This window comes from Chrysemys picta, chromosome 17 (assembly GCF_011386835.1).
Source record: "Chrysemys picta bellii isolate R12L10 chromosome 17, ASM1138683v2, whole genome shotgun sequence".
Classification (NCBI taxonomy): Eukaryota; Metazoa; Chordata; order Testudines; family Emydidae; genus Chrysemys; species Chrysemys picta.
In genome coordinates this window covers 22,555,954-22,582,686 of record NC_088807.1, presented here as the reverse complement: position 1 = coordinate 22,582,686, position 26,733 = coordinate 22,555,954, and the positions used below count along the sequence as shown (strand labels likewise).

Genomic DNA, 26,733 nt, shown 5'->3' with positions numbered 1-26,733 from the left:
TAATTGCATGATCACGTATTAATTTTACCTACATGGGTCACCAGCCAGCTTTAAACTCAGAATGCAACATGTCACGGACTCACAGATCGTGCCACTTGTGGCCCTGTGTGATCTTTGGGGATGCCCCTTTCAGTGAGACAACCCTTCTCAGGGGTCCACTCTCTCCTGGGTTTGGCCCCTTAACTTCCTGGAGCCAGGGCCGGCTTCAGCAGGTGTGGGGCCCCAAGCCGGGATGTGAATAGTCTCGCACCCCCCCGCCCCAACTCCGCCCCGCCCCCTGCCTGCCCCATTGGATCCCTCCCCAAATCCCTGCCCTGGCCCCGCGTCTTCCACAAGCACGCCGCATTCCTCCTCCTCACCCCTCCCTCCCAGGCTTGCGCTGATCAGCTGCATGGCGGTGCAAGTGCTGGACGGAGGGGGGAGAAGCAGGATGCGGCTTTTTTTCTTTCCCCGCTCTGCCGGCAGCCCTGGATGTTGTGGGGCCCTCTTAGGCACGGGGCCCCATTCTGGGGAATCGGCCGAATTGGCTTAAAGCCAGCCCTGCCTAGAGCCACACCTCTCGGAGCCTTAGCACATCTGTCTCTGCCATGGGCCCCCTCGGGGAGTCCACTCGCTCTGGACCCCCTGGGCCTCCACCACCCGAAAGGGATGATGCCACCCTGTTCTCTAGCCCGGAGGAACTCTCAGCCAGCGTAAAACAGGAGGGTTTATTGAGCATTGAACACAGCACAAGAAACTCTCAGGGCCTCAGGTCCGGTCTCCCTCAGCACAGCACATCCCAGTCTCCCCTGCATCCAGGTGGGCTCTGCCTGCTCCCCCTCTCCAGCCCAGAGTCCCCCTGCTCCCAGCTGGGCATCTGAGATCACCAGCCCTGGGCCCCGCCTCCATCCATTGTCTTCTTTCCAGGTAAACAGGGTCGCCTCCTCTCCTCTCTGCCCTTCTCTGGCTGGAACCGGCTGGTTAGGTCATGGGGTCCTCTCGTTGCAGCCCATTGTCCTCCCACTGGCCAGAACCGGCTGCGACTCCTGAGCTTGGCCTCCAGGTCGTCAGGTCACCAGTCACTGCGGTGTCCATTTTCCAAGCCATCAGCTGGGGTCCCAAGTTCCCTCTCCGGTCCTCTGCAACAACAAACTCCCTCTCCCCTCACCTCGTTAAACCAGCAACACCCAGGGACACTGAGTCCCAGTCGCTCTGCATTCAACCCATTGGAAAACAACGAAAAGATAAGAAAATCCCCCAATTCTTCACACAACAAAGCAGGCGGGTGTGTGTGTGTGTGGAGTCGGAGGGGGTCTGTTTGTGAATCTGTCTGGAAATACAGGAGAACATGAGAGTTACAAACACCTCGGGATTGGAGGTTGTTCATAACTGAAATATTCACTATGCTGAACAAAAGGTTATTGCTGGTCTTTCAAAAGATTACAACTGAACATGGACTTAGTACAGCTTCGAAACTTTACTATGCCGAAGAAAAATGCTGCTTTTAACCATCTTATTTGTAATGTAACAAGCACAGAAACAGTTTCCTTCCCTTGTCAAATCTTTCTTTTTAAACTTCCCCCTTATGTTTTTAGTAGTTTATGTTTAACACAGAACTGTTCTGTATTTGCTTTTTTTTTTAATTATCTCTGCTGCCATCTGATTGCTCACTTCCTGTTCCAAATGAGGGGTGTGGCTGATTGGTCAGTTCGTAACTCGGAGGTTCTACCATAGTGGTCAGTGGAAGATTGCAGACAAGACCCTGTGGTCTCCTGGCTCCCAGCCCGATGCACCTTCCCCAATGCTGCAGAGTACACTGAGGGTGACTGTCACGGAGTGTGGGGGGACACAAGGCCCTACACACCCCACTTCCTGCGATTCACCGTGACTCTCAGCCAGCCAGTAAAATGGAAGGTTTATTGGATGACAGGAACACATTCCCAAGCAGATCTTGGATCCCCCAGTCAAGTCCTTCTGCGGGGCAGGGAGCTTAGACCCCAGTCATGAGAACAGGAACATGAGAACGGCCATACTGGGTCAGACCAAAGGTCCATCTAGCCCCGTATCCTGTCTACCCACAGTGGCCAATGCCAGCTGCCCCAGAGGGAGTGAACCTAACAGGTAATGGTCAAGTGATTTCTCTCCTGCCATCCATCTCCACCCTCTGACAAACAGGGGCTAGGGACACCTGTGGAAGCAGAGAAAGAACTGACAGGAAGGGGATGGCAATGCATGACAGTTTGTTAGCAAGAGACAGGCCAACTGTAACCCTAATAACGCGAGAGTTGTAGAAACGAGGATTGTGTGAGGCGAGTGGGAAAGAACTGTGTGAGAAGTTGTTGCGACCTTGGGTAGATAATGTGCAGACAATATGGAATGTAGACTGAGAGTCTACATTAGTGAGAAAAACAAGATATCAGAATGACCTATGTATAAACAAAACGCTGCGGTTGCTTTTCAGTGTCTGTAACAGAAGGTATAAATGCTGGCTGTAATCGTTTACCTGTTGAGAGACCTGTTCAGCTCTCTCCCTTTATGCAATTGCTTGAGAGAATAAAGTACACTGGTCTACAATTTTTGAGAAGTCGTCTGCTTCAGAGATAAAATGTGCTATTTATTATGTATTTTGATGTGCTGAATTCAAATATGACAATTAAAACATCTGATTGGCTACTGTTTCTAAGATATTTAAGTTTTTACATTTTATGTCTATGTATATTGTGTAGATAGTAGAGTTTTAATCATAAATTGTAAACCTAGGTCTTTTCATGCGTTTATGGTTGCTTTACATGATAATATTTCACCTGTCCTGTTTAGTAACACTTTAAAAATCAGCAAAAGGTTTATTTAAATAAAATTTATTATGAAACAAAAGGCAAAAAACTATTATGTACGTAGTTTAGTCCTATTCAGTGTCTACTCGGCGCTTCTTGGCTTGTCTCTTGTATTCATTAAATGGAGCATCTCTTGTCACTGTCCAGCATTAGTCTGCAAGCATTGATGGGCTCCATTTGCCCTGATAGCTTTTCTCCATTGTTGCAATGTCCTGGTGAAATCTCTCGCCGTGCTCGTCGCTCACTGCTCCGCAGTTCGGTGGAAAAAAATCTAGATGAGAGTGCAAAAAATGTCTCTTTAGTGACATGTTGCAACCAAGGCTTTTGTATGCCTTGAGGAGGTTTTCCACCAACAACCTGTAGTTGTCTGCCTTGTTGTTTCCGAGAAAATTTATTGCCACTAACTGGAAGGCTTTCCATGCTGTCTTTTCCTTGCCACGCAGTGCATGGTCAAATGCATCATCTCGAAGAAGTTCACGAATCTGAGGACCAACAAAGACACCTTCCTTTATCTTAGCTTCACTTAACCCTAGAAATTTTCCACAGAGGTACTTGAAAGCTGCTTGTGTTTTGTCAATGGCCTTGACAAAGTTCTTCATCAGACCCAGCTTGATGTGTAAGGGTGGTAACAAAATCTTCCTTGATTCAACAAGTGGTGGATGTTGAACACTTTTCCTCCCAGGCTCCAATGACTGTCGGAGTGGGCAATCTTTCTTGATGTAGTGGGAATCTCTTGCACGACTATCCCATTCGCAGAGAAAACAGCAGTACTTTGTGTATCCAGTCTGCAGACCAAGCAAGAGAGCAACAACCTTCAAATCACCACAAAGCTGCCACTGATGTTGGTCATAGTTTATGCACCTCAAAAGTTGTTTCATGTTGTCATAGGTTTCCTTCATATGGACTGCATGACCAACTGGAATTGATGGCAAAACATTGCCATTATGCAGTAAAACAGCTTTAAGACTCGTCTTCGATGAATCAATGAACAGTCTCCACTCATCTGGATCGTGAACGATGTTGAGGGCTGCCATCACACCATCGATGTTGTTGCAGGCTACAAGATCACCTTCCATGAAGAAGAATGGGACAAGATCCTTTTGACGGTCACAGAACATGGAAACCCTAACATCACCTGCCAGGAGATTCCACTGCTGTAGTCAGGAGCCCAACAGCTCTGCCTTACTCTTGGGTAGTTCCAAATCCCTGACAAGGTCATTCAGTTCACCTTGTGTTATGGAGTGTGGTTCAGAGGAGGAGGATGGGAGAAAATGTGGGTCCTGTGACATTGATGGTTCAGGACCAGAAGTTTCATCCTCTTCCTCCTCCTCTTCCTCGTCTGACTCAAGTGAGAATGATTCTGGTGCATCAGGAACCGGCAGTCCTTCTCCATGGGGTACTGGGCGTATAGCTGATGGAATGTTTGGATAATGCACAGTCCACCTTTTCTTCTTTGACACACCTTTCCCAACTGGAGGCACCATGCTTAAGTAACAATTGCTGGTATGATCTGTTGGCTCTCTCCAAATCATTGGCACTGCAAAAGGCATAGATTTCCTTTTCCTGTTCAACCACTGGCGAAGATTTGTTCCACAAGTGTTGCAGCATATGTGTGGGGCCCACCTCTTGTCCTGATCTCCAATTTTGCAGCCAAAATAAAGGTGATAGGCTTTCTTAACCATAGTGGTTATACTGCGCTTTTGTGATGCAAAAGTCACTTCACCACAAACAGCAGAAGTTATCTGCACTGTTCACACAAGTACGAGGCATCTCTGCTCACTTTGGCTAAACAGAAATGTGTCCCTTTGCAAAATCAAACACTGACAAATAAGAGAGCACGACACTGTATGATTTCTAGAGCTGATATAGGGCAATTTGTTCAGCAGAGTGATGTAAGCTTTGTTATGATTGCATCATCCATGACTTCTAGGAATAACATGATGCAATTCATATCATGTATGACATAATACCAGCTTCAGATTGCATCATTCATTGTTTTGCCTAAAAAGCAAGTACTGTCCAAACCCAGTCATAGATTTATTCATAGATCCTGTCAAAGATGTATTGTAGTCATTTCTGGTTTAAATTGAGATCCCTTCCCTTTATAACTCACTTATCCTCCGCCACTCCCAAGTCAAGGGTCGTATATACTGACCCAATAGCATATCTTGAAAACTAGAGCCAAACAACAATTTTAAGCATCATTTTCGTTCTCAGTGACCCAGAATTAGTAAAGTTTGACTACATTTATTTCAGAAGCATTTTGGCCGTAGAGCAGTGGTATCTGTCTTTGCTGTACCCAACCAAAAGGGTGAGAACTGTGTTTTTCTCCGACAATTTGGGGGCTCGTCTGGGATGGCAACGCCTACTGAGACAATGGCAGCTGCTGCGGATCATCCCCCTTCGAACCCCATGGCGCCACAAGAGAGGTATGAGACCTTCTGAAATCTCTATTGGGGTGTCAGAGGAGGACTGTCTGTAGGGCTGTCTGTCCCTGTTGGGCTCACGCCATCCCAACTTATTGACTGTGCAGCAAGATCAGATGCAGAGCGGTACTGGGGAACTGTTTTGCTGCTCCGAATAAGGTTAGTTGAAGTGGTACTGAGGACTTAGTTTGCCACCCTCAATAAGGTAGTTGTATGCGGTACCGGGGACTATAGTTTGGCCGCCCCCCAAATAAGGTTAATGCATAAAGGAAATGCATTAGGTATGCACCAGTGCTGAGGGGTTTTTTACCACCTCAAGAGGGATTGTTACCGCCTCATAGTGTATTGAGTCCGGACATAAGGTATATATGCATTGTGGTATTTAGAAATAGAGGCCTTGGTGTGTGTGTGTGTGTGTGTGTGCGTGTGTGTGTGCGTGCGTGTGTGTACACCAGTGTGAATGAAAGTTACCGGAAGACGCCCAGAGTATTCTGCCAAGTCGTTTGGCTCGTGAACATAACTACTCTAACCAAGCCCAGTAACTAGAGGATCTATAGAAGATCCGACCCATGGTAGGCTGACTCGGCCTGGCATCATCCGGCGAGGAAGCTACCTGGGTCTAGGAGTGTGTGAACCCATCTTCCCTCCCCTTTTCCTCTCTGTGTGAGCCTCTGACAGTCTGATCATCTCGCTGGATGCAAAGAGAGTGAGCGGCGCCATCTCTCTGAGACTAGCCGATGCTCTTTGCTGAAGGGAGGTGTAGAAGGGTCGTGGCCATCCTCTCCTGTGTGAGTACCCTGTAGGGAGAGATCCTTAGTTTCTGAGCTGCTAGCGCAGACAGGGTGTTCTCCCTGTGTGTGTGATTGGAAAATGGGTGGGGGATAGTCTAAGTATTCCCTTTCACCCCCTAAGGGTACCCCAGCTTACTTCATGTACGTACATTATGGTACTAAAACCTGCAGGTATTTAGAGAATTGGAATCATTACACGCGTGAAAATCCATCTAAACAATGCCCACTAGAAGGTACCTTCAATCTAGATAAGATCATACATCTCAGAGGAGCTTTTAATCACCAAAAAGCCTCTGACACACAGTGGGAGCAATTTGTCTACTGAGGAAAGGAACCGGTTAATTTGAAATTCAGCTTGGTCCAGAGATAAGAGAAAGTTGCTCTGCGTTCAAGGTCAAAAATCAACGCAGAGAATGCAAAGTACAAAGAAAAACTGCGTTCGGCCCCAGCTGGCTGTGGAAAAAATATAGACAGAGGCAAACCAAAGGCAATACAAGTTACAGTGCTGAGATTACATTTGCAAAGCTTAACTGTCCAGTGAGATCCAACAGTCTGTCTTTGTGACCCTGGAGCCGGCGTGGTTTGGAGATGCTGAAGAAGCCACAGGCAGTTGGACTGGACTGGAATCTCTGAAAGAGATGCCCCAGGAGACCCCAGGGTGTAAAAGAACTGCCCTTCCAAGAGAGGAAGCAAGTTGGAGATTGCACAGCGCCTTCTCTGGACGTTATACACAGACGTGGCCAGTCTGGACGTACGTGTGTGAGTATGAAAGTGTGTCCACTCTCAGCTGCAGTAAGTCTGAGAACCGGAGAGGGGTTTAGCATTCCTCTCTCCACCCCGGTTGACTGGGAAGGGTGTCAGGTGGATCTACCACCAGTCGTAGCAGGACTGGGCAATACAGAAGTTGGAGAAAAGGGAAGAGATGTGTACTTGATAACTAGAATTGAGCAATTAAAAGCATAGATCATGAACCAGGCAGCAACTCAAACCTACGCCCAGGGAAAGTTGCAAGCCTTGAGACAGGACTTCCATGCAGAAAAGGAAGCACTGGCTAAGCAAGTACCGGTCCTTCAGGGACTTGTCAAAATGTAACCATTTGTGCTCAGCATACGCCGTAACAGTAGTGTGTTTGCCACAAGAGAAAATTGAATAGTTAAACGCCTATGGGCCATGCGTTTTGCCCAGGTGGCGAGCCTCACGAGGGAGAACTCGGGTAGCCTTGTGAGTAAGAATGTTTAAGGGAAAAGACCAGGAAGGGTTGGGGCTAGTTGAGAAGCCCACCCTCCTAGCTAAATTGGTAGTGGAACAAGCCGGTGCCCATGGAAGGGATGGTTCAGTGAGAAAAGCAGGATTGGGCCCAAGCGGGCAGGCAACAGATAGAGTATTTGGAAAACAGGTTGGAAACTTTGAGGGCATTGTGGAAGGAAAGGAGTAAGTAATTATAAGCATGGGGATTTCAAATCCCCAGGACAATAATTGGACTGGTAAAATCTGAGTTGATTGGGTGTCGTTTTGGGACACAAGCAAGTGATTTAAGAAAAGAGAGTGAGAAGTTAACTCTGTAGTTGCTAGAGGGAATCAAGCAGTGAAACTTGGTAGGAATGTTTGCAAGTAATCCAGGCAAGAGGTTATTTAAGTGGAATTATTCGACTAGGGATAAGTTAGTCGAATTTGCTGAAGAACTCTCCTGCTGTGTACAATCTGTGTTTTATATGTTTGAGATGAAGTGGTATTTTTAAAGTTGCAAAACTAAGAATACTTTTGCCAGACACAGGAAACTAGTGTTGTTTAATGTGGTATTTAGCATTTAATCCTTAAGGTGACTTAATGCTTTACACGATTTAAAATGTTTTGAATAAAGACCAAAGGTTGTGGCTGCAGCAGGGTAGTCAAAGCCAGGAGAATAAAAGATTTGCATTTGGTTTTGGGTAACAAAATAGCAGATAAAAGATCTGGTAAAGAGAGAGAAGGACAGTGCCCCTGGCTCTGTGTGGTCGAGCTGTCACTTTGCTGTGGGTGCATGGAGATTTTGTAAGCACAAAAGAAACAGCTACACCTTGTGCAGAAATTGATGTGGCTAGTGTAGTGGAAGTTGAATTGTGGAGAGAATGTGCATTTTCCCCAGAACATGTGCAGTGTATATTGTAGCAGAGGTAAAAGAAATGCAAACCTACCAATATAGGTTGTGTTGTCTTTTTCAGATTGCTGTGTGTTTGAAAGCAGGAGTTAGAAGTAAAAGGCAATCAAAAGTCTGGGAAAGTTAATTGTGTTCTTTAAAAATCTTTAAGCTGTGAATAGCTTTGGACGTGGAAGCAAGCCAGAAAGCCTCTGTACTAATGCAAATTATCTAACTGATAAGGTAGAAGCCACTGAAACCTGCGCTGCCTATGAACCAAATACAAGGAAATATGTGTAATTCCTTTGTTTTGCCTGAAATCAACAAGAGTATTTGTATATAAAGGAAATATTTTAAGCAATGACTGACTGCCCAGAAGGGGTAGACCTCTGTTCTTTTGTCTTTCAGATCATCAGAGAAAACGGATGCCAGCTGAACAGCATTCAATGTACCATGCATTTACTGGCCCAACAGGAATTATTTTTGTGATCTTTGTCCTGTCTTGTGGTGTTTGTCTTGTGGCCAGAATGGTTGTGTTTAATGTTTTCATAAGACAGTCTAGATCAAAATTAAATAGAAGGGTTAAATCAAAAAGCAGATACATGTTTTATTCAACTTGGAATACAAAGTGTTTGGATAAATCAGGAAAATGTGATATACTAAAGTTTAACACATTTGCTTAAGTAAGAAAAAGAAACTTCATTGGCCAGATCTTTTAATTGAAAAAATTGTTGTTAAAATTTGCATACCAAGAGTCTTTGGAAGCAAGGACATGGAAGGTTAACCCACTCCCCATATTGCACATGGGATCTGTGGCGGGGCTGCCTGGCTCCCAGGCGCCCCTGGAAGTGACGAGCCAGAACAGCCGCCAGAGTGGACGGAGCCACCGCGGCCTGTCCCTGCCCCCCGGAAGTCAAGGGGTGGGACAGGAAGTATAAAGGCCAGGCCACAGCGCTCAGTAGCTGGCCGGCAGCGGGAGAGGACAGACGCTGGTGCCCGAGCTCCCATGGGCCTGAGCCTGCCGAGAGCCCGGTACCCTGAGGAGGACTGGCCGAGCCTGCCGAGAGCCCGGTATCCTGAGGAGCGGTCTGAGCTTCCCCCTGCCGAGGGCCCAGAAGGAGCGACAGACCTACCTGCTGCTCGGGGCCCGGAGGAGCCCATGATCTGTGACCCAGCAGACGGAACTCAGGAGGAACAGGTACCCATGGAGGAGGAGATGGGAAGTGGCCCGGGGATAGCAGACCCCGAACCCATGTCAGTGTGTTGCGGTCAGGATCCCCACTGACTGCGCGGCAGACGGACTGCTGCGGATAGGGCCCCGGGCTGGAACACAGTGGAGTGGGTGGGCCTGTGTTCCCCCCTGCCACCCCGCGCTGGGTGGCAGTCTCTCCTCCTCCTTGTTCAAGGGGCCTGGGCCCCTGACAGACTATTTGTTTACTGCCCCGCCCTGCCCTAGGGCCTGGGCTAACCCAAACTGACCCAGCCCCTGCTACAAGGCCTGGGCCACTGATTGACTCTTGGTTTGCTGCCCCGCCCTGATCCAGGGCCGGAGCCGCTAATTGTGTGCTCAGTCCCTGCACAAAGGCCTGAGCTCTGAACTGCTAATTGTGTGCTCAGTCCCTGCCTAAGGGCCCGAGCGCTGAACTGTTAATTGTGTGCTCAGTCCCTGCCTAAGGGCCCGAGCGCTGAACTGTTAATTGTGTGCTCAGTCCCTGCCTAAGGGCCTGAGCCCTGAACTATCAATTGTGTGCTCAACCCCTGCCCAAAGGTCTGGGCCCTAACTGTTATTCACTTTGTAGCGGGGCGGCCTGGCTCCCAGGCGCCCCAGGAAGGGACGAGCCCCACCCCGGAACTACTACAGGATCCTTCTGGCTACCTCAGATTTCTAGCCAGAGGTTTGGGAGGGAGGAAAGCTATTGAACACCAGAGGTTGTACCGAGTGGACTCCTCAAAAGTGGGTGTGCTTGTCCTGGCTTGTTGCTCCAAAGCTCTGTATAGAAGTTATTTTACTGGAAGGGTGTATGTGGCATACATTGAATACTAAGACTAATGTACTGTATAATGGCAATGTGTATGTGTTCATTGTTGGGAAAGGTGTGTGAGTGAAGAGTGGAAGTTATCTTTGTAGGTTAAAAGAAACCAAGAAGGGAAAAAGGAAAAAGAACAGAACGAGTTCACTGGAAAAAAGTAGCTAGCAAGCTCAGTCCAAAGATAAGACGCTGGCCCCATCCTAGGACACTGCTCACAGCTAAGACAAGGCTGACAATGAAGAAAAGAATGTGCCCAAGCAGCTGTAAAATCTGCAAAACACTGCCAGGCATTAATGAAATGTGTTAGGTTTTTTCTCACAGGTAAAGAAGTGCTACCCAAAGACGCTAGCAGCCCTGCCATTCATTGAAACCAGGAGACTGGATCTATGTAAACATCCACCAACCAAAGACTGCTTTGGCTCCATGCTACAAAGGCCCTTTCCAAGTCCTGTTATCCACCAACACTGCTGTGCAGTGCCAAGGACTGCCTACCTAAACCCATGCTTCTCACTGTAAAAAGACCCCTCCACCTTGGGAGGACTCTCCCACTGATGAGCCTATTCCTCCTTCTAGCTCTACTGTGCCTTCTGGACAGCAGGGAAGGAGGACAAGGTGAAGTGATAGTAACCTCTCCCTTGTCCACTGACAGACCTACTGTGCCTTTGGATTTTTCTAGAAGAAGCAGAACCATTACAGGATGATGTGCTGGTAACCTCTCCCCTGTATGATGCGGAACCATGACTGTTTCAGGAAAAGAGAAGAAGGAACACGCGCTCCATTGAAACCACAAAGTCCAGGGATTCCTGACTACAAAAGACATTAAGAACTGACCCTGGTGAAGAAACAAAGAATTATACACTGGCAAGAAGAAACTTGTGGGACCCATGCTTAGGAAAGTGGTATTGATTGTATTTTGGGGTTTATTCTACAGGCTGCGCCCTGTGTTTTGGATAAGTCCTTCAGCATATATTGCCCTCCCTAATTGGATTTTAAATGACAAGTACCAAAGGCACCTTGTTGCCACTGCCCCTGCCATCTCCTCCATTACACTGTTACCCCTGTAACTTACCCAGATACAAACAATACTGTATATTCCAATGAAACCAATGGCCAAGGCCTTCACACTTTAGTGATTTATTTAAATATTGTTTGAAAAAAATATTTTAAGATTCAGGATATCCCATATAAGCGAACAATTGAATGGAAAATAAATGGATCAGTGGAAATAGAGATATGTGATATCACTACTAGTGGACCCCAAGAATCTGTAATTGAAATTGATGGGTTCTATAGCGAAGTAGATACGATGGCTGTTCCTGGAATTTGCACTGTGTTAAATGAGAGAGGCCCTTATTGGTATTTGGTCACCCAATTAGTGAACAATTTAACGAATACCCAAAGAGTTTGTTCTGCCACTGGAAATTTTACCTGCATAGAAATTATTCCAGTGACTAATAATGTTACCTGTACCTTATTGCAAGCCTCCTGGAAGTACATAAAGATGTTCAACCAACAGATGTGGTACAGTACTACACCAAAGTGAGATGTATTAGGATATCGATGGACTGTGATTAACACTACACTAGGGACTGTTAAATTTTCATTGCCCTTATCCAGTTTCCAGATCACCTCTACATACCCAAATTGTTCAAAGGGGGCTGCCATAGATTAGCACAACAGAGGGCTTGGGTTATTTCCTCTAGAAAGAAGAGAGACTTGACCGGATCCCTATGGGATGGGGCCAATAGTGCAGCAGCAGTTTGGAATATTTTTAAGAACCAAGAACATGATGAGCAATTGGGGCAACTAGAGAAGGCCACTAGCCTTAATTCTGGGGCACAACTAACCCAGGTACAGGCTGGAGTTGGTGAGTTACATGTTATTTCCGTCCTTAGTTCTATGACCCAGAAGTTGCTGACAGAGATGGTATTGAATATCACTGAGGCTGGGAAGGCATTGCAGTGGGATCTAGCATGTTCAGAAATTCAGGATTTCCTGAATGACCAGCTAATGGCCGTTTGGAATGATCTAGAGCATCAGGCATGGCCCACTGCCCTTACAGACACATCAGAGGTACCATCTGATCTGTGGCCATGGAGACATACTTGGAGATTTTCTGGGTGGAAGTGCGGACGTTCTCAGTGCTCCTCCCGAGCATATGGACCAGTTAGGTGGGTGTGGGCTCCCACATACTGAATCCTGCCGGGTCCATGGGGAGGATGCATGTGGGATTGGGTAATTCACCGAGACATCTGGGAAGTTAGACCTCCTGGTTTGCCCAATCGATTTTTAGTCAGTGCTCCTGGAATTACACCTGACATTTGGGTGGGGTTAGGGAGTCAATGGACATTTTGGCCGTTACAACCCCCACAGCTTCAGTGTACATGTAAACCAAAGCCAGGAGAAGTTGTCACTGTTCATGACTACATTTGCTGGGAGGGTAGGGGACAAGAAACTACCCTGACAGGACACTTACTTTCTCAAGCTAATGATAGCTGTGTGTATGTTAAAGCCACCACATTGCAAGATATACATTTTAATCTCACTACTACTTCAGGCAATCATATTATTTCCTGGCCTGCAGATAGTAATTTGCAAGTAGCCCTTAGGTTCCAGATACCCTTTAATTGGACCAGCTTCGTGCCTGATCAGTTTCAAAATTTGCTTTCACTGTTACCAGAGGTTCAAAGAATCTCTGAATTACAAGGGCAAATTCATATGCTTCAAAATATATATCACGTTGAAAAGAATGCCTTTTATACAGCTTATAGAGTGTCTACTTTATGTACTAAGTATTGTGTTTTACGACTAAAACTGTACAACAACCTCATCATATTATTGCTATGGGAATGTTATTGCTTGTATTGCTATTAGTTAGCTTAGGATTATGTTATTGTTGTTGTAAAGGACGTACTAATACTAATACCTTTCATGTCCATGCTCATCATGCATTGTCATTACATCCAATCAGTACCCTTAAGGTTGAAGCATCTGATGTAGAATCTGAATTCCAAGACTTAATGCAAATAGAGATTTGAGAATGTTTGTTGTACTAGTAATACAAAATGGGGGAGGTGTGGAACTGACAGGAAGGGGATTGCAATGCATGACAGTTTGTTAGCAAGAGTCAGGCTAACTATAACCCTAATAACGCGAGAGTTGTAGAAGCGAGGATTGTGTGAGGCGAGTGGGAAAGAACTGGGTGAGAAGTTGTTGCAACCTTGTGTAGATAATGTGCAGACAATATGGAATGTAGACTGAGAGTCTACATTAGTGAGAAAAACAAGATATCAGAATGACCTATGTATAAACAAAACGCTGTGGTTGCTTTTCATTGTCTGTAACAAAAGGTATAAATGCTGGCTGTAATTGTTTACCTGTTGAGAGACCTGTTCAGCTCTCTCCCTCTATGCAATTGCTTGAGAGAATAAAGTATCTGACTTTGCTGTACCCAACCAAAGACTGAGAATTGTGTTTTTCTCCGACACACCATTCCTTACCCATCCTTGCTAATAGCCATTAATGGACTTAACCACCATGAATTTATCCAGTTCTCTTTTAAACGCTGTTATGGTCCTAGCCTTCACAACCTCCCCAGGCAAGGAGTTCCACAGGTTGACTGTGTGCTGTGTGAAGAAGAACTTCCTTTCATTTGTTTTAAACCTGCTGCCCATTAATTTCATTTGGTGGCCCCTAGTTCTTGTATTATGGGAACAAGTAAATACATTTTCCTTATTTACTTTCTCCACACCGCACATGATTTTATATACTTCTATCATATCCCCCCTTAGTCTCCTCTTTTCCAAGCTGAAAAGTCCTAGCCTCTTTAATCTCTCCTCATATGGGACCCATTCCAAACCCCTAATCATTTTAGTTGCCCTTTTCTGAATCTTTTCTAAAGCCAGCATATTTTTTTTGAGATGAGGAGACCACATCTGTATGCAGTATTCAAGATGTGGGCATACCATGGATTTATATAAGGGCAATAAGATACTCTCCATCTTATTCTCTATCCACTTTTTAATGATTCCTAACATCCTGTTTGCCTTTTTGACTGCCGCTGCACACTGCGTGGACATCTTCAGAGAACTATCCACGATGACTCCAAGATCTTTTTCCTGACTTGTTGTACCTAAATTAGCCCCCATCGTATTGTATGTATAGTTGGGGTTATTTTTTCCAATGTGCATTACTTTACATTTATCCACATTAAATTTCATTGGCCATTTTGTTGCCCAATCACTTAGTTTGGTGAGATCTTTTTGAAGTTCTTCACAGTCTGCTTTGGTCTTAACTATCTTGAGCAGTTTAGTATCATCTGCAAACTTCGGCACCTCACTGTTGTTTACCCCTTTCTCCAGATCATTTATGAATAAGTTGAACAGGATTGGTCTTAGGACTGACCCTTGGGGAACACCACTAGTTACTCCTCACCATTCTGAGAATTTACCATTTATTCCTACCCTTTGTTCCCTGTCTCATAACCAGTTCTCAATCCATGAAAGGACCTTCCCTCTTATCCCATGAGAACTTAATTTACATAAGAGCCTTTGGTGAGGGACCTTGTCAAAGGCTTTCTGGAAATCTTAAGTACACTATGTCCACTGGATCTCTCTTGTCCACATGTTTGTTGACCCCTTCAAAGAGCTATAATAGATTAGTAAGACACAATTTCCCTTTACAGAAACCATGTTGACTTTTCCCAACAATTTATGTTCTTCTATGTGTCTGACAATTTTATTCTTGCCCGGTACTGACGTTAGACTTACTGGTCTGTATTTGCTGGGATCAATCCTGGGACTCCCTCCATTTCCCCAGCCAGCTCCAAACTGAAACCCCTTCCAGCTGTCTCACACCCCCTCTCCCTGGTTCCTCCTCCAGCCTTTGTCCAGTTTCCCAGGCAGAAGGTGTCACCTGGCCCCAACCCCCCCATCCTGGGCTCTCATGTTACATGCTCAGGTATCTTCCCTCAAGGAAAGTCTCCCGTCCCCCATGCAGACAGTCCCAGCCAAACTCTCCACTCCCTGCTGCATCACAGAGACCTCTCCCGAGTCCCCACAGAGACATAGAGAAGTTGGGAGCTACATGATGCTTGGCCAGGCTGAGGGGCCAGGGCAGAGCCATAACTAGGTATTTTTGCACCCGAGGCAAGAATATAAAATTGCGCCCTCCCCCAGGGCCAGCTCTTCGGCGGCAATTTGGGCGCGGGTCCCTCAGTCCCTCTTGGGAGGTTTAGGGTGTGGGAGGGGCTCAGGGCTGGGGCAGAGGGTTGGGGTGTGGGGGGTGAGGGCTCTGTCTGGGACTGGCAATAAGGTGTTTGGGGTGCTGGAGGGGCTCAGGGCTCAGGTAGAGGGTTGAGGGTGCGGTGGGGGGTGAATGCTCTGACTGGGGGTGTGGGATCTGAGGTGGGGATGAGTTTGGGGTGCAGGCAGACTGCTCTGGGACAGGGGCCAGAGAGGAGGACTCCCCCCAGCCCTTTCCCTGCCAGCAGCAGCAAGCTCTGGGGGAGGAGCCCCCCTTTCCTGCCCCCCCAGCAGCACACTCACCCCCACCACTGTCACTGCATGTGCTCCTAGGGCCCCTCTCAGGTCCAGGAATCTCCCTCGCCTCCCCCATGGTGGGTGCCGGGGGTTGCTGCGTGCGCCTCCTCCCCTACTGTGGCCCCTGACTGTAGCCTCACTGGGGGTGAGGGATGGGGTTGCCTCCTTGCCCAGCATGGGGCAGGAGCGGTGACTGTGGGTGGGGGGGGCCTCCTGTGCTCCTGGAGGGTCCTGCCAGAAAAGGGAAGGGTCTGAGGGGGAAGGGCAGGCTCAGAGTCAGGGGAGAAGGGGGCACTAGAACCCTGCGGCAGGGAGGCAGCATGGAGCTGCCCTGCTCCAGGGCTGGGAACGGGGGAGGGGAAAGCAAGTCGGGGTCGGGGGACACTCGGGGGGGCGCAGGTGGGGCCAGGGGGGGGGAGATCACCTGGGTTATAAATACCTCCATGCCAGCAGCTTTTTTCCCACTCTCCACCACTTTCTGCACCCTCCCAACTTTGCGTGCCCGAGGCAAGTGCCTCACTTGCCTCGGCCTTGTTACTGCGGGCCCAGGGTTTCCTGGGCTTTGCAGGGACCTCTGCTTGCTTTGCCTGCCCTAGATTTCACCTGCAGATTAGAGCCAACATATGATAGATGCAGGAAGAGACGACACATCGTCCACTTCCTGTAGCTGGAGCCACCAGCTGAGTTCCTCATTTGGGGCTTGGTTGAGTTGGGCTTCGGGGTGTTGGTGGCAGCGCTGAGGGGCCCCTGGCTGCCCCCATCATGGCATCTGCTCTCACCGTCCTCTTCCTCGGTGAGTATCGAATAAAGCCAGGGTGTGTGCCCAGGGGGGGTGCATCTGAGGCCAGGATGTTTGCCCATAGGGGGTGGGATCTGAGACCAGGGCGTGTGCCCATGGGGGGATCTGAGACCAGGACGTTTGCCCATAGGGGGTGGGATCTGAGACCAGGGCGTGTGCCCAAGGGGGGATCTGAGACCAGGGTGTGTGCCCATGGGGGGGCAGGGGTTGAGAACAGGGTGTAGGATCCAGTTGTTCTGGGATCTGGTTATTAACTAGCCGTCTCCTCTCCAGGCTGCTGGCTGGCCGGGCACAGCGGCGTGTCGGAAGGTGAGTATCAGTTTGTGGGGAGGACGATAACATCAAGGACGGGGGAGGGGATACGTGGGATGGAGAAAAGAGGAACTGAGCCCTGAACCTTCCCCAAAACTCAACCCAAACTCCCCCCGTGAGCTCAGACCCGGCCCCGTTCTTCTGTGAACCTCCCCAGTCCTGGCCCCGCTAGGGAATAACTAGGAGCTGAATCTGGCTCGTGGGGTCTGACGAAGCAGATGGGAACCGTCCTCTAGTTTAATGTCCTGCCCCCACCCCCCCACCCCCAGGCTGTGAGGATCGGGGGTGGGGGCAACACGTGGATTTATTTCAGCTCATACAAATGTTAACAGGGCCCATCCATGGGCTCTAGATCCCCTCGGGGAACCGAAACATTTATGGTCAGTGCAGCCGCAGGCAGAACCCCCAGATCCTCCCCTGCCCCGAGATCCACCCCAACACCTCCCTCCCCTGCACTCACAGCCCCACCCCCCGATCCCATGGCCTGGGGAAAGGTGGGTCTTGTGAGACTCCTGCCAGTCACAGACTCTATTTCCAACCCCGGGGTGGGGGGCAGAGCTGCAGGGGGCCCACTGGTCAGGCTCCCTGGCTGGCCTCAGGCGGGGCCGGGGGGGCAGGGAATCTCTCCTGCATCTGGGTCATGAGCTACGTCTGGGTGAACCCCCTGCCCCCTAACCCCATGGGCAGGCAGTGCCAACCCTGGTAGGGGACAGACTCCTAGAGAGGCCAAATGACGGATGGACTGAATTGGGGTGGGGAGAGGCGGGGGGCTGTGTCTCCCCTGTTTAACTCCTGTCTCTTGTTGAGAGCAGGGCAAGAATACCCCAAACCCACCATCTGGGTGAGCCCCAGCAGGGTGGTGGCGCTCGGGGGAAACGTCACCATCCGCTGTGAGGGTTTGTACCGGGACATGGAGTTCTTTCTGCATAAAGCTGGACAACCGAACCCGCAGAGGCAGACGGTGCCTGATGGGACCGTGGCTGAATTTCCCATTGCCAGTGTCAGCCGGGAAGATCGAGGGAGCTACACCTGCGACTATCGCTCCATAACGGATCAGAGTCGCTGGTCGAATCGCAGTGACTCCGTCGAGATCATTGTAGGAGGTGAGGGAGGGACCCGGATCAGTGCCTGGGCTCCCAGCCCCACACCCAGCCAGACCCACAGGGGGTCTCTGCACTGATAGGACGCTGAGAGCCAGGCTCTACCCTGATCCCTGGGCCCAGCAGAGGGGACGTCTGGCCGGGGAGTGGGGACGGAGTCACTTGGGGGTTCCCCAGCCAGGGGGGAGAAGCAGCCACTGGAGATTTGGGGCAGAGGAAGGCCGGTGGCTGGGGCTGGGGGATGGGGCTGCCCTGGCCTAGCACAGGGCTGGGGTCACCCGGGCCAACCAGCGCAGCTGGAGCTGCTCAGCATCGCACGGCTGGAACTGGAGTCGGTTGGCTGGCTGGGGCTGACCTGGGCCTGGGGCTGTGCTGGGGGTCCTCTGGAGGTGGGGATGGGGGGCTGGCTCGCGGTTCTGGCCAGCTGGGGTTTCTCCGGCCAGGGGAGGGGGTGGCAAGGGGCTCTCAGGGCTCCTGCCACTAGAAGCGGGGCCTTGTGTAGGGTGTGTGTGTGTGTGTGTGTGTGTGTGTGTGTGTGTGTGTGTGTGTGAGGTTGCAGGGCTAGCCTCCTGGAAAGGGGGATACACCCATCGCCCAAGGGGGATAGAGTCACTGGGGGGAAGCACCAGCCACTGGAGATTAAGGGAGGGGGGATCCCTGTCCCCGGGGGAGCTGTGGAGCAGGGGACCTTTCCCAGGGATATACTCCCCATCTCGGGGAACGCACAGAGGGCTCAGGGCCCAGGGTCTGCTGAGCCGGCCCCGGCCCCTCCCCACTCCCCTGGAAACCCAGCATTCAGCTGGGAGCTGTGCTGGGGACGGGCTGGTAGCTGGGTTGTCATGTCGGTCCCTCCCCGCCCGGGGTCTTCGTCTCATGGCCTGTCTGCTTCCCACTGCAGAGCCCAACTACACCAAACCCAACATCTCCATGCCCCCCAGCAAGGAGGTCTCCCTGGGGCGATCCATGAGCGTCTGGTGTCAGGGGCAGGGCCAGGATGTGCGGATCGTGCTGAATAAAGAGCGACGTCATTTCTTACCTGTGGAGTCGGATGGGTTTCGGGCTGTGTTTCCCATCACCAACGTGAGCCGGGAGCACGGCGGGAGCTACAGCTGCTCCTATCACAGCAAATCGGAGCCGTTCGCAGTGTCGTACCCCAGCGACCCCATGGAGCTGGTGGTGAGAGGTGAGGGGCCCGGCTCGGTGTCCCCGTTTCCAGCTGCACCCCCAGTAGACCCTCACGGGGGCTCAGTGCCAGTGGGACACTCAGAGCCAGGCTCTGCCCTGAGCCCAGACCCCGCAGAGGGGACGCCCGGCTGGGGAGCGGGGACGGAGTCACTGGGGGGTTCCCCAGCCAGGGGGGAGCAGCAGCCCTGGAGGCTACTTAACGCTTTCCCCAGTTTGTATGAACTGTGAGTCACTATTTAATCCTGTGAGCCCATCCACTCTGTTCTCCAGGCCCAGCCCCAGGCAGTGCCCTGGCCCGGGCTGAACGAGGCAGGGGCTGCAAGAGAAGCAGTGGCTTGGTGGACACGGCACTGGGCTGGGACCCAGGAGATCTGGCCCAGCTCCTGGCTCGGCCACAGACTCTGTGCAGTGGGAGCATGTCGCGGTTTTCAAAAGTGTCCTTCATTGTGGGGGGGCCTCAATCTTCAGGGTTCTCAGGCCGAGCGCCCACAAACCGAGACGCCCACAGTTAGTGGAGACCTCTGCAAATGCTGGCCTCAATAGCGCTGGATCCCTTGTGTTGGGGGAGCATGTAGGGCCCCCGCCATGAGCAGGGCCCTGTTGTGCCAGGCGCTGCATAAACACAGAGTGAATAGACAGTCCCTGCCCCTGGGAGCTCACTGAGGAAAGTGACTATGTCTGTGCCTCAGTTTCCTGCTATGTAGAATGGGAGGCTGACTCCCTCCTTGTGTGTGTCTTGGGCCCTGTGGTGCTGGGTGCTGCCGGGCACTAGAGACCAGGCCGTGAGTCGCTCTGGGGCTCGGGGAGCTGGATGCAGCGAATGAGGCAGGGGCCACACATGGGTATATGAAGATCCCAAGAACTAGGGAGCCGCGGCTCCATGTCTGTGGGACTGGAAGCCCAGCTCGCAGGGCCGGGATTCTGGGTGGGGGGAACTCTGGGATCTGGGAGAGAATCTCTGCCTGGGGGTCCCAGGATCTGCCCAGGGAGGTGGCCGGCCAGGGAGTCTGGGGCTGGGTGGGTGACCGGGTCTGGCTCTCACAGCCTGTCTCCTGTGCGCAGATCCCAGCTTACCCAGACCCTCCATCTCTCTGAGCCCCACTGGGGTCACTGCCCCAGGGGCAAATGTCACCATCCGGTGTCAGGGGCAGCGCCGGAATGTGACATTCTTCCTGCACAAGCCTCAAGACCAGAACCCGCAGCGACGCGTGGCCTCTGATGGGGACTGGGCCGAGTTCCTCATCACCACCGTGGGCCAGCAGCAGGGAGGGAACTACAACTGCAGCTACCGGCCCCAATCAGAGCCCTTCATCTCCTCAGAGCCCAGCAACCCTGTGCAGCTGGTGGTAGCAGGTGAGGGGCCCGGCTCGACGTCCCCGCTCCCAGCCCCACCCCCAGCCAGACCCTCATGGGGCGCTTCATGCTGCTAGGACGCTCAGAGCCAGGCTCTGCCCAGCGGGAGCTACAGCTGCTCCTATCACAGCAGATCGGAGCCATTCGCTGTGTCGTACCCCAGCGACCCCATGGAGCTAATGGTGGGAGGTGAGGGGCCCGGCTCAGCATCCCCGTTCCCAGCCCCACCCCCAGCCAGACCCTCCCGGGGGCTCGGTGCCAATGGGACACTCAGAGCCAGGCTCTGCCCTGAGCCCTAACCACGCAGAGCGGATGCCCAGCTGGGGAGTGAGGACGGAGTCACTGGGGGGTTCCCCAGCCAGGGCGGAGCAGCAGCTCCTGATGCGACTTTACCGCTGTCCCCTGTTTGTATGAACCGTGAATTGCTATTAAATCCCGTGATCCCATCCCCTCTGTTCTCCAGTGCCCGCCCCAGGCAGTGCCCCGGCCCAGGCTGAATGAGGCAGGGGCTGCAGGAGAAGCAGTGGCTTGGTGGACACAGCGCTAGGCTGGGACCCAGGGGATCTGGCCCAGTTCCTGGCGCAGCCACAGACTCTGTGTGATGGGAGCACGTCGCGGTTTTCAAAAGTGTCCTTCCTTGTGGGGGGGCCTCAATCTTCAGGGTTCTCAGGCTGAGTGCCCACATGCCGAGATGCCCACAGTTAGTGGAGACCTCTGCAAACGCTGGCCTCAATAGCGCTGGATCCCTTGTATTGCGGGTGCATGTAGGGCCCCCGCCATGATCAGGGACCTGTTGTGCCAGGCGCTGCATAAACACAGATGAAGACACAGTCCCTTCCCCTGGGAGCTCACTGAGGAATGTGGATATGTCTGTGCCTCAGTTTCCCGCTATGTAGAATGGGAAGCTGACTCCCTTCTTGTGTGTGGCTCGGGGCCTGGTGCTGGGCGGTGCCGGGCACCAGAGACCAGCCCGTGAGTCGCTCTGTGCTCGGCGGGCTGGATGCAGTGAACGAGGCAGGGGCCACACATGGGCATATGAAGATCCCAAGCACTAGGGAGCTGCCGCTCGGTGTCTGTGGGGCTGGAAGCCCAGCTCGCAGGGACGGGATTCTGGGTGAGGGGAACTCTAGGATGTGGGAGTGAATCTCTGCCCGGGGGCCCCTGGATCTGCCCGTGGCTGGGGCTGGCCGGGGAGGCCGGGGCTGGGTGGGTGACCAGGTCTGGCTCTCACAGCCTGTCTCCTGTGCGCAGATCCCAGCTTACCCAGACCCTCCATCTCTCTGAGCCCCACTGGGGTCACCGCCCCAGAGGCAGACGTCACCATCCGGTGTCAGGGGCAGCGCCGGGATGTAACCTTCTTCCTGCACAAGGCTGGGGACATGAACCCGCAGCGACAGATGGACCCTGCTGGGGACGGGGCCGAGTTCCGCATCCCCACCGTGGGCCGGCAGCACGGAGGGAACTACAGCTGCAGCTACCGGAACCAATCATATCCCTTCATCTCCTCGCAGCCCAGTGACCCCGTGCAGCTGGTGGTAGCAGGTGAGGGGCCCGGCTCAGTGTCCCTGCTCCCAGCCCCACACCCAGCCGGTCCCTCGTGGGGGGCTCCATGCTGCTGGATGCTCAGAGCCAGGCTCTGCCCTAAGCCCTGGGCCCAGCAGAGGGGTCGCCCGGCCGGGGAGTGGGGACGACGTGGGTGGCAGGTATAATAGGCCAGGGAAAGCTCTGCCTTCCCTGGCTGGAACCGCTGCCGAGGGACGCTGGGCTGTGGTTGGCCAGCTGGCCGGGGCCTGGGGCTGGCCGGGGCCTGGGGCTGGCCGGGGCCTGGGGCTGGCCGGGGCCTGGGGCTGGGGGCTGCTCTGTCCTAGCACAGGCCTGGGGTCACCTGGGCCGGCTGGCTCCGCTGGGCTGCCTGGCATCACATGACTGGGGCCCAGGTTGGTTGGCTGACTGTGGCAGACCCGGGACTGGGGCTGTGCTGGTGGTCCTTTGGCGGCAGGGGTGGGGGTTTTCTGGCATGGGGAGGGGGTAGTGAGGGGCACTCAGGGCTCCTGCCACTAGAACCGGGGCCTTGTGCGGGGGGGGCGGGCAGTTGCAGGGCTAGCCTCCTGGAAAGGGGGGTCCACCCACCGCCCATGGGGGATGGAGTCACTGGGGGGAGCAGCAGCCGCTGGAGATTTCAGTCTGAGGGAGGGGGGGATCCCTGCCCCCAGGGGGAGCTGCGGAGCAGGGGGCCTTTCCCAGGGGGATACTCCCCATCTCCGGGGACACACAGAGCTTTTGGGGCCTAGGGGCTGCTCAGCCGGCCCCTCCCCACTCCCCTGGATGCCCAGCACTCAATGGGGAGCTGTGCTGGGTGGGGGCCGGTGGCTGGGTCGCTGTGTTGGCCCCTCCCCGCCCAGGGTCTGCGTCTCACGGCCTGTCTCCTTCTACTCCCAGAGCCCTCTCTGCCCAAGCCCATCATCAGGCCCAGCGGGGAGGTCTCCCTGGGGGGAGCTGTGTCCATCTGGTGTTGGGGGCAGGGCCCGGGCGTGCGGATCGTGCTGAATAAAGGGGGACGCCATGTTGCACACGTGGATACGGAGAAGTCGGTGTTTGAGTTTCCCATCAACAACGTGCGCCGGGAGCAGAGCGGGAACTATAGCTGCTCCCATCACAGCAGGTCGGAGCCGTTCGTCAGGTGGAGCGACTCCGTGGAGCTGGTGGTGAGAGGTGAGGGGCCCGTCTCGGCATCCCTAGGGTTACCATTCGTCCGGATTCCCCCGGACATGTCCAGCTTTTTTCAGTTAAAAATAGCGTCCGGGGGGAATTTGTCAATGTCCGGACTCCCCCACCCCCATGCAGAGCGTGCGGGGCTTACAGGGCAGCCGGCTGGATGGTGCCACTCGCACGGGGCTCCGGCAGCCAAACCCCTCCTCCACTTTCACCCTCCTCTCTCCTGCAACTTGAGACCACTCCCCTCCTCTCCCTCCTCCCCCCGCCCTGCATTCACAGATTGCCATCGCCTCGGCCTCCGGCAGTCTGGAGCTCCGACCCTGCTCCCCTCCCCCGCTGCCGAGCGCGCTGCTCTCAGCACAGTAAGGGGGCCGGGGGTCAGAGAAGCGGCAGGGAGGTTCTGGGGGGGGGGGTAGTCAAGAGACAGGGAGCAGGGGGGAGGGTTGGATGGGTCAGGAGTTCGGGGGGGGGCTGTCTGGGGGTTGGGGGTGTAAGGTTTTGGGCAGAGTACAGGTGGGGGGGGGTCTCAGGAGGGGGCAGTTAGGGGACAAGGCACAGGGAGGCTTAGGTAGGGGGTGAGGTTTTGGAGGGCAGTTAGGAGCAGGGGTCCCAGGAGGGGGCAGTCAGGGGACAAGGAGCGGGGAGGGGTGTTTGGGAGTTCTCGGGGGGGGCTGTCAGGGGGCAGGAGTGGGGAGAGGGATCGGAGCAGTCAGGGGACAGGGAGCAGAGGGGTTTAGATGGGTCGGGAGTTTTGGGGGGGGCTGTCAGGGGTGGGGAGTGGTTGGATGGGGCGTGGGAGTCCCAGGGGTCTGTCTGGGGGTGGGGGTGTGGATCAGGGTTGGGGCAGTCAGGGGACAGGTAGGGGTTAGAGTCCTAGGGGGCCAGTTAGGATGTGGGGAAGGTCTCAGGAGGGGGCAGTCAGGGGACAAGGAGCAGGGAGGCTTAGGTAGGGGGTGGAGTCCTGGGGGGCAGTTAGGGGCAGGGGTCCCAGGAGGGGGCAGTCAGGGGACAAGGCGTGCGGAGGAGGGTTGGAGGTTCTGAGGGGGCAGGAAGTGGGAGGGAGTGGAAGGGGCAGGGGCGGGGCTAGGACAGGATGGGGGCGGGGCTAGGACAGTGGCGGGGCTCCTCCCATCCTCTTTTTTGATTGTTGAAATATGGTAACCCTAGGCATCCCTGTTCCCAGCTCCACCCCCAGCCAGACCCTCACGGGGGCTCAGTGCCAATGGGACACTCAGAGCCAGGCTCTGCCGTGAGCACTGATCCTGCAGAGGGGACGCCCGGCTGGGGAGCGGGGACGGAGTCACTGGGGGGTTCCCCAGCCAGGGGGGAGCAGCAGCCCTGGAAGCTACTTTCACGCTGTCCCCAGTTTGTATGAACTGTGCGTCGCTATTTAATCCCGTGATCCCATCCCCTCTGTTCTCCAGCGCCCGGCCCAGGCAGTGCCCTGGCCCGGGCTGAACGAGGCAGGGGCTGCAGGAGAAGCGGTGGCTTGGTGGACACGGCGCTGGGCTAGGACCCAGGAGATCTTGCCCAGTTCCTGGTGCAGCCACAGACACTGTGTGATGGGATCTCGTCGCGGTTTTCAAAAGTGTCCTTCATTGTGGGGGGGGGCCTCAATCTTCAGGGTTCTCAGGCCAAGCGCCCACAAGCCGAGATGCCCACAGTTAGCGGAGACCTCTGCAAACGCTGGCCTCAATAGCGCTGGAGCCCTTGTGTTGGGGGAGCATGTAGGGCCCCCACCATAATCAGGGCCCTGTTGTGCCAGGCGCTGCATAAACACAGAGTGAAGAGACAGTACCTTCCCTGGGAGCTCACTGAGGAAAGTGACTGTGTCTGTGCCTCAGTTTCCCACTATGTAGAATGGGAGGCTGACTCCCTTCTTGTGTGCGGCTCGGGGCCTGTGGTGCTGGGTGGTGCTGGGCACCAGAGACCAGCCAGTGAGTCGCTCTGTGCTCGGGGGGCTGGATGCAGTGAATGAGGCAGGGGCCACACATTGGCATATGAGGATCACAAGAACTAGGGATGTTCCTCCTCTAAAATAGGGACAACTGCGCCCGGACCTGCTCTGCAGTGACTCCAGGTGTGAATGGCACCTGGCTGGGGCTGGGACTGTCTCTTGGCCTTCCTCTGTTACAGGAAAACCCAAGGAAGTGAGTGCCCCACCCAGCGAGGGACGGGTTAAGGCCGCCGCTAAGCTGGGCTGTAAAGGGGTCATAGCTTAGATGGGAGACAGGGAAGGAAACCCAGGGGCTGTGGCAGGGGCCCAGCAGGGGGGGCACTCCCCTGGCAGTGAGATCTGGCCCCAAAGCCCCTGGGCAGCACTAGGGGGCGCTGGGCTGCAGGGGGTGGGGAAGGGGGCTCTGTAGGAGCTACTGTGCTGCCGGGGGCGGGAACCTGTCTCTAGGGTATCCAGGCTCAGCAGCTGGAGGGGGCAGGGCTCCCCCTGGCAGAGCGTGGGGGGCAGGGATTCTGTCCTGGCCCCACCCGTCCCAGCTGCCCTGTAGGGCAGAGGGGCAGGGCTGATACATGGGGACCAGGGTCGACTCATGGACAAATCTGCTTCATGTCTTTGCAGGGTAAGGACCAGCGCCGAGACAGAGCAGATGAGACCCCAGCTCTGCTTCCCACCCCAATCTACCTGCCCTAGGATTCAGGACTCCTGGGTTCTCTCCCCGGCTCGGGATGGGAAGTGGTGTCCAGTGGTTACACCAGGGGGGGCGAGGAGGTTTTAATGTTGTATTTTTTAGTTATTTTCCTAACGATAGGTTGATTCTCGTTAGTTGATAACCATTAAAAATGTTGACTTGCAACTAAATATAGTCTTTACACTAAATCTGGTGCTTTTTCTTTTGCTAACCATGATGGCAAACGATATCTATGTGCATTGATTGAAGCAGTTATATGGAGTCATTTACATTTCTTCAGTCTAATTTTTACATTTTGATTATGTTGGAAAATGGCAAATGATACATTTATTTCCTAGATTATGATGATTGTTTTACTTCTGATTTGTCCAAGCTCTGTTTGGATGAAAATTCAAATGCACTCAAAAATGCACAGAAACAGCATTTTCAATATGTTTATTAATTAAATAAAACTACTTTAAATGTGCTGAATACAAAATAAAAAAAAAGTGGATCGAAACGTATTTTTCATTTGAACCTAACTGATGTGAGGAGGTATCTGCAGTTAGTGACATCAACTGATTGTTTCTGGTCATCGTATCATTGAAGTGATGCAGGGAGCTACAGCTGCCGATATAGCACCAAATTAGACTTGCCCATCGTATCTCTCAGATATTAGAACTAGTAGATCTGATCCCCCCACGTGTAGTATTTATTCATAGATTGGAAGAGGGAAAGAAGCTTTCCTGCTTTCTCAACTCCCCGTCAGTGTCTGAAATTTGAATGAACGTGTCATTGAACTGAACGAGCTGAATACACTGAAGTGAAGAAAAGATTCTTTCTGTGCCTGCAGAAGAGGCGACTGCTGTCAAAAGCTGGTTTTACCCTTTCAGCAAACTCTGGTTCCAGGTGCTCGGCCAACGACTTCC

At 52.9% G+C, this 26,733-nt stretch overlaps 1 protein-coding gene across 1 annotated transcript; it reads left to right on the top strand.

The window, feature by feature from the left end:
* The first annotated feature begins 16,380 nt into the window (after window positions 1–16,380).
* Window positions 16,381–26,304, top strand: LOC101933689 (immunoglobulin superfamily member 1-like). The gene is made up of 8 exons (XM_065570967.1): window positions 16,381–16,509; window positions 16,789–16,824; window positions 17,640–17,930; window positions 18,826–19,170; window positions 20,157–20,465; window positions 21,717–22,007; window positions 22,905–23,177; window positions 25,756–26,304. The coding sequence occupies exons 1-8, from the start codon at window positions 16,479–16,481 to the stop codon at window positions 25,758–25,760; spliced, it is 1,581 nt and encodes a 526-aa protein (XP_065427039.1). The 5' UTR covers window positions 16,381–16,478; the 3' UTR covers window positions 25,761–26,304.
* The last annotated feature ends 429 nt before the right edge of the window (window positions 26,305–26,733 follow it).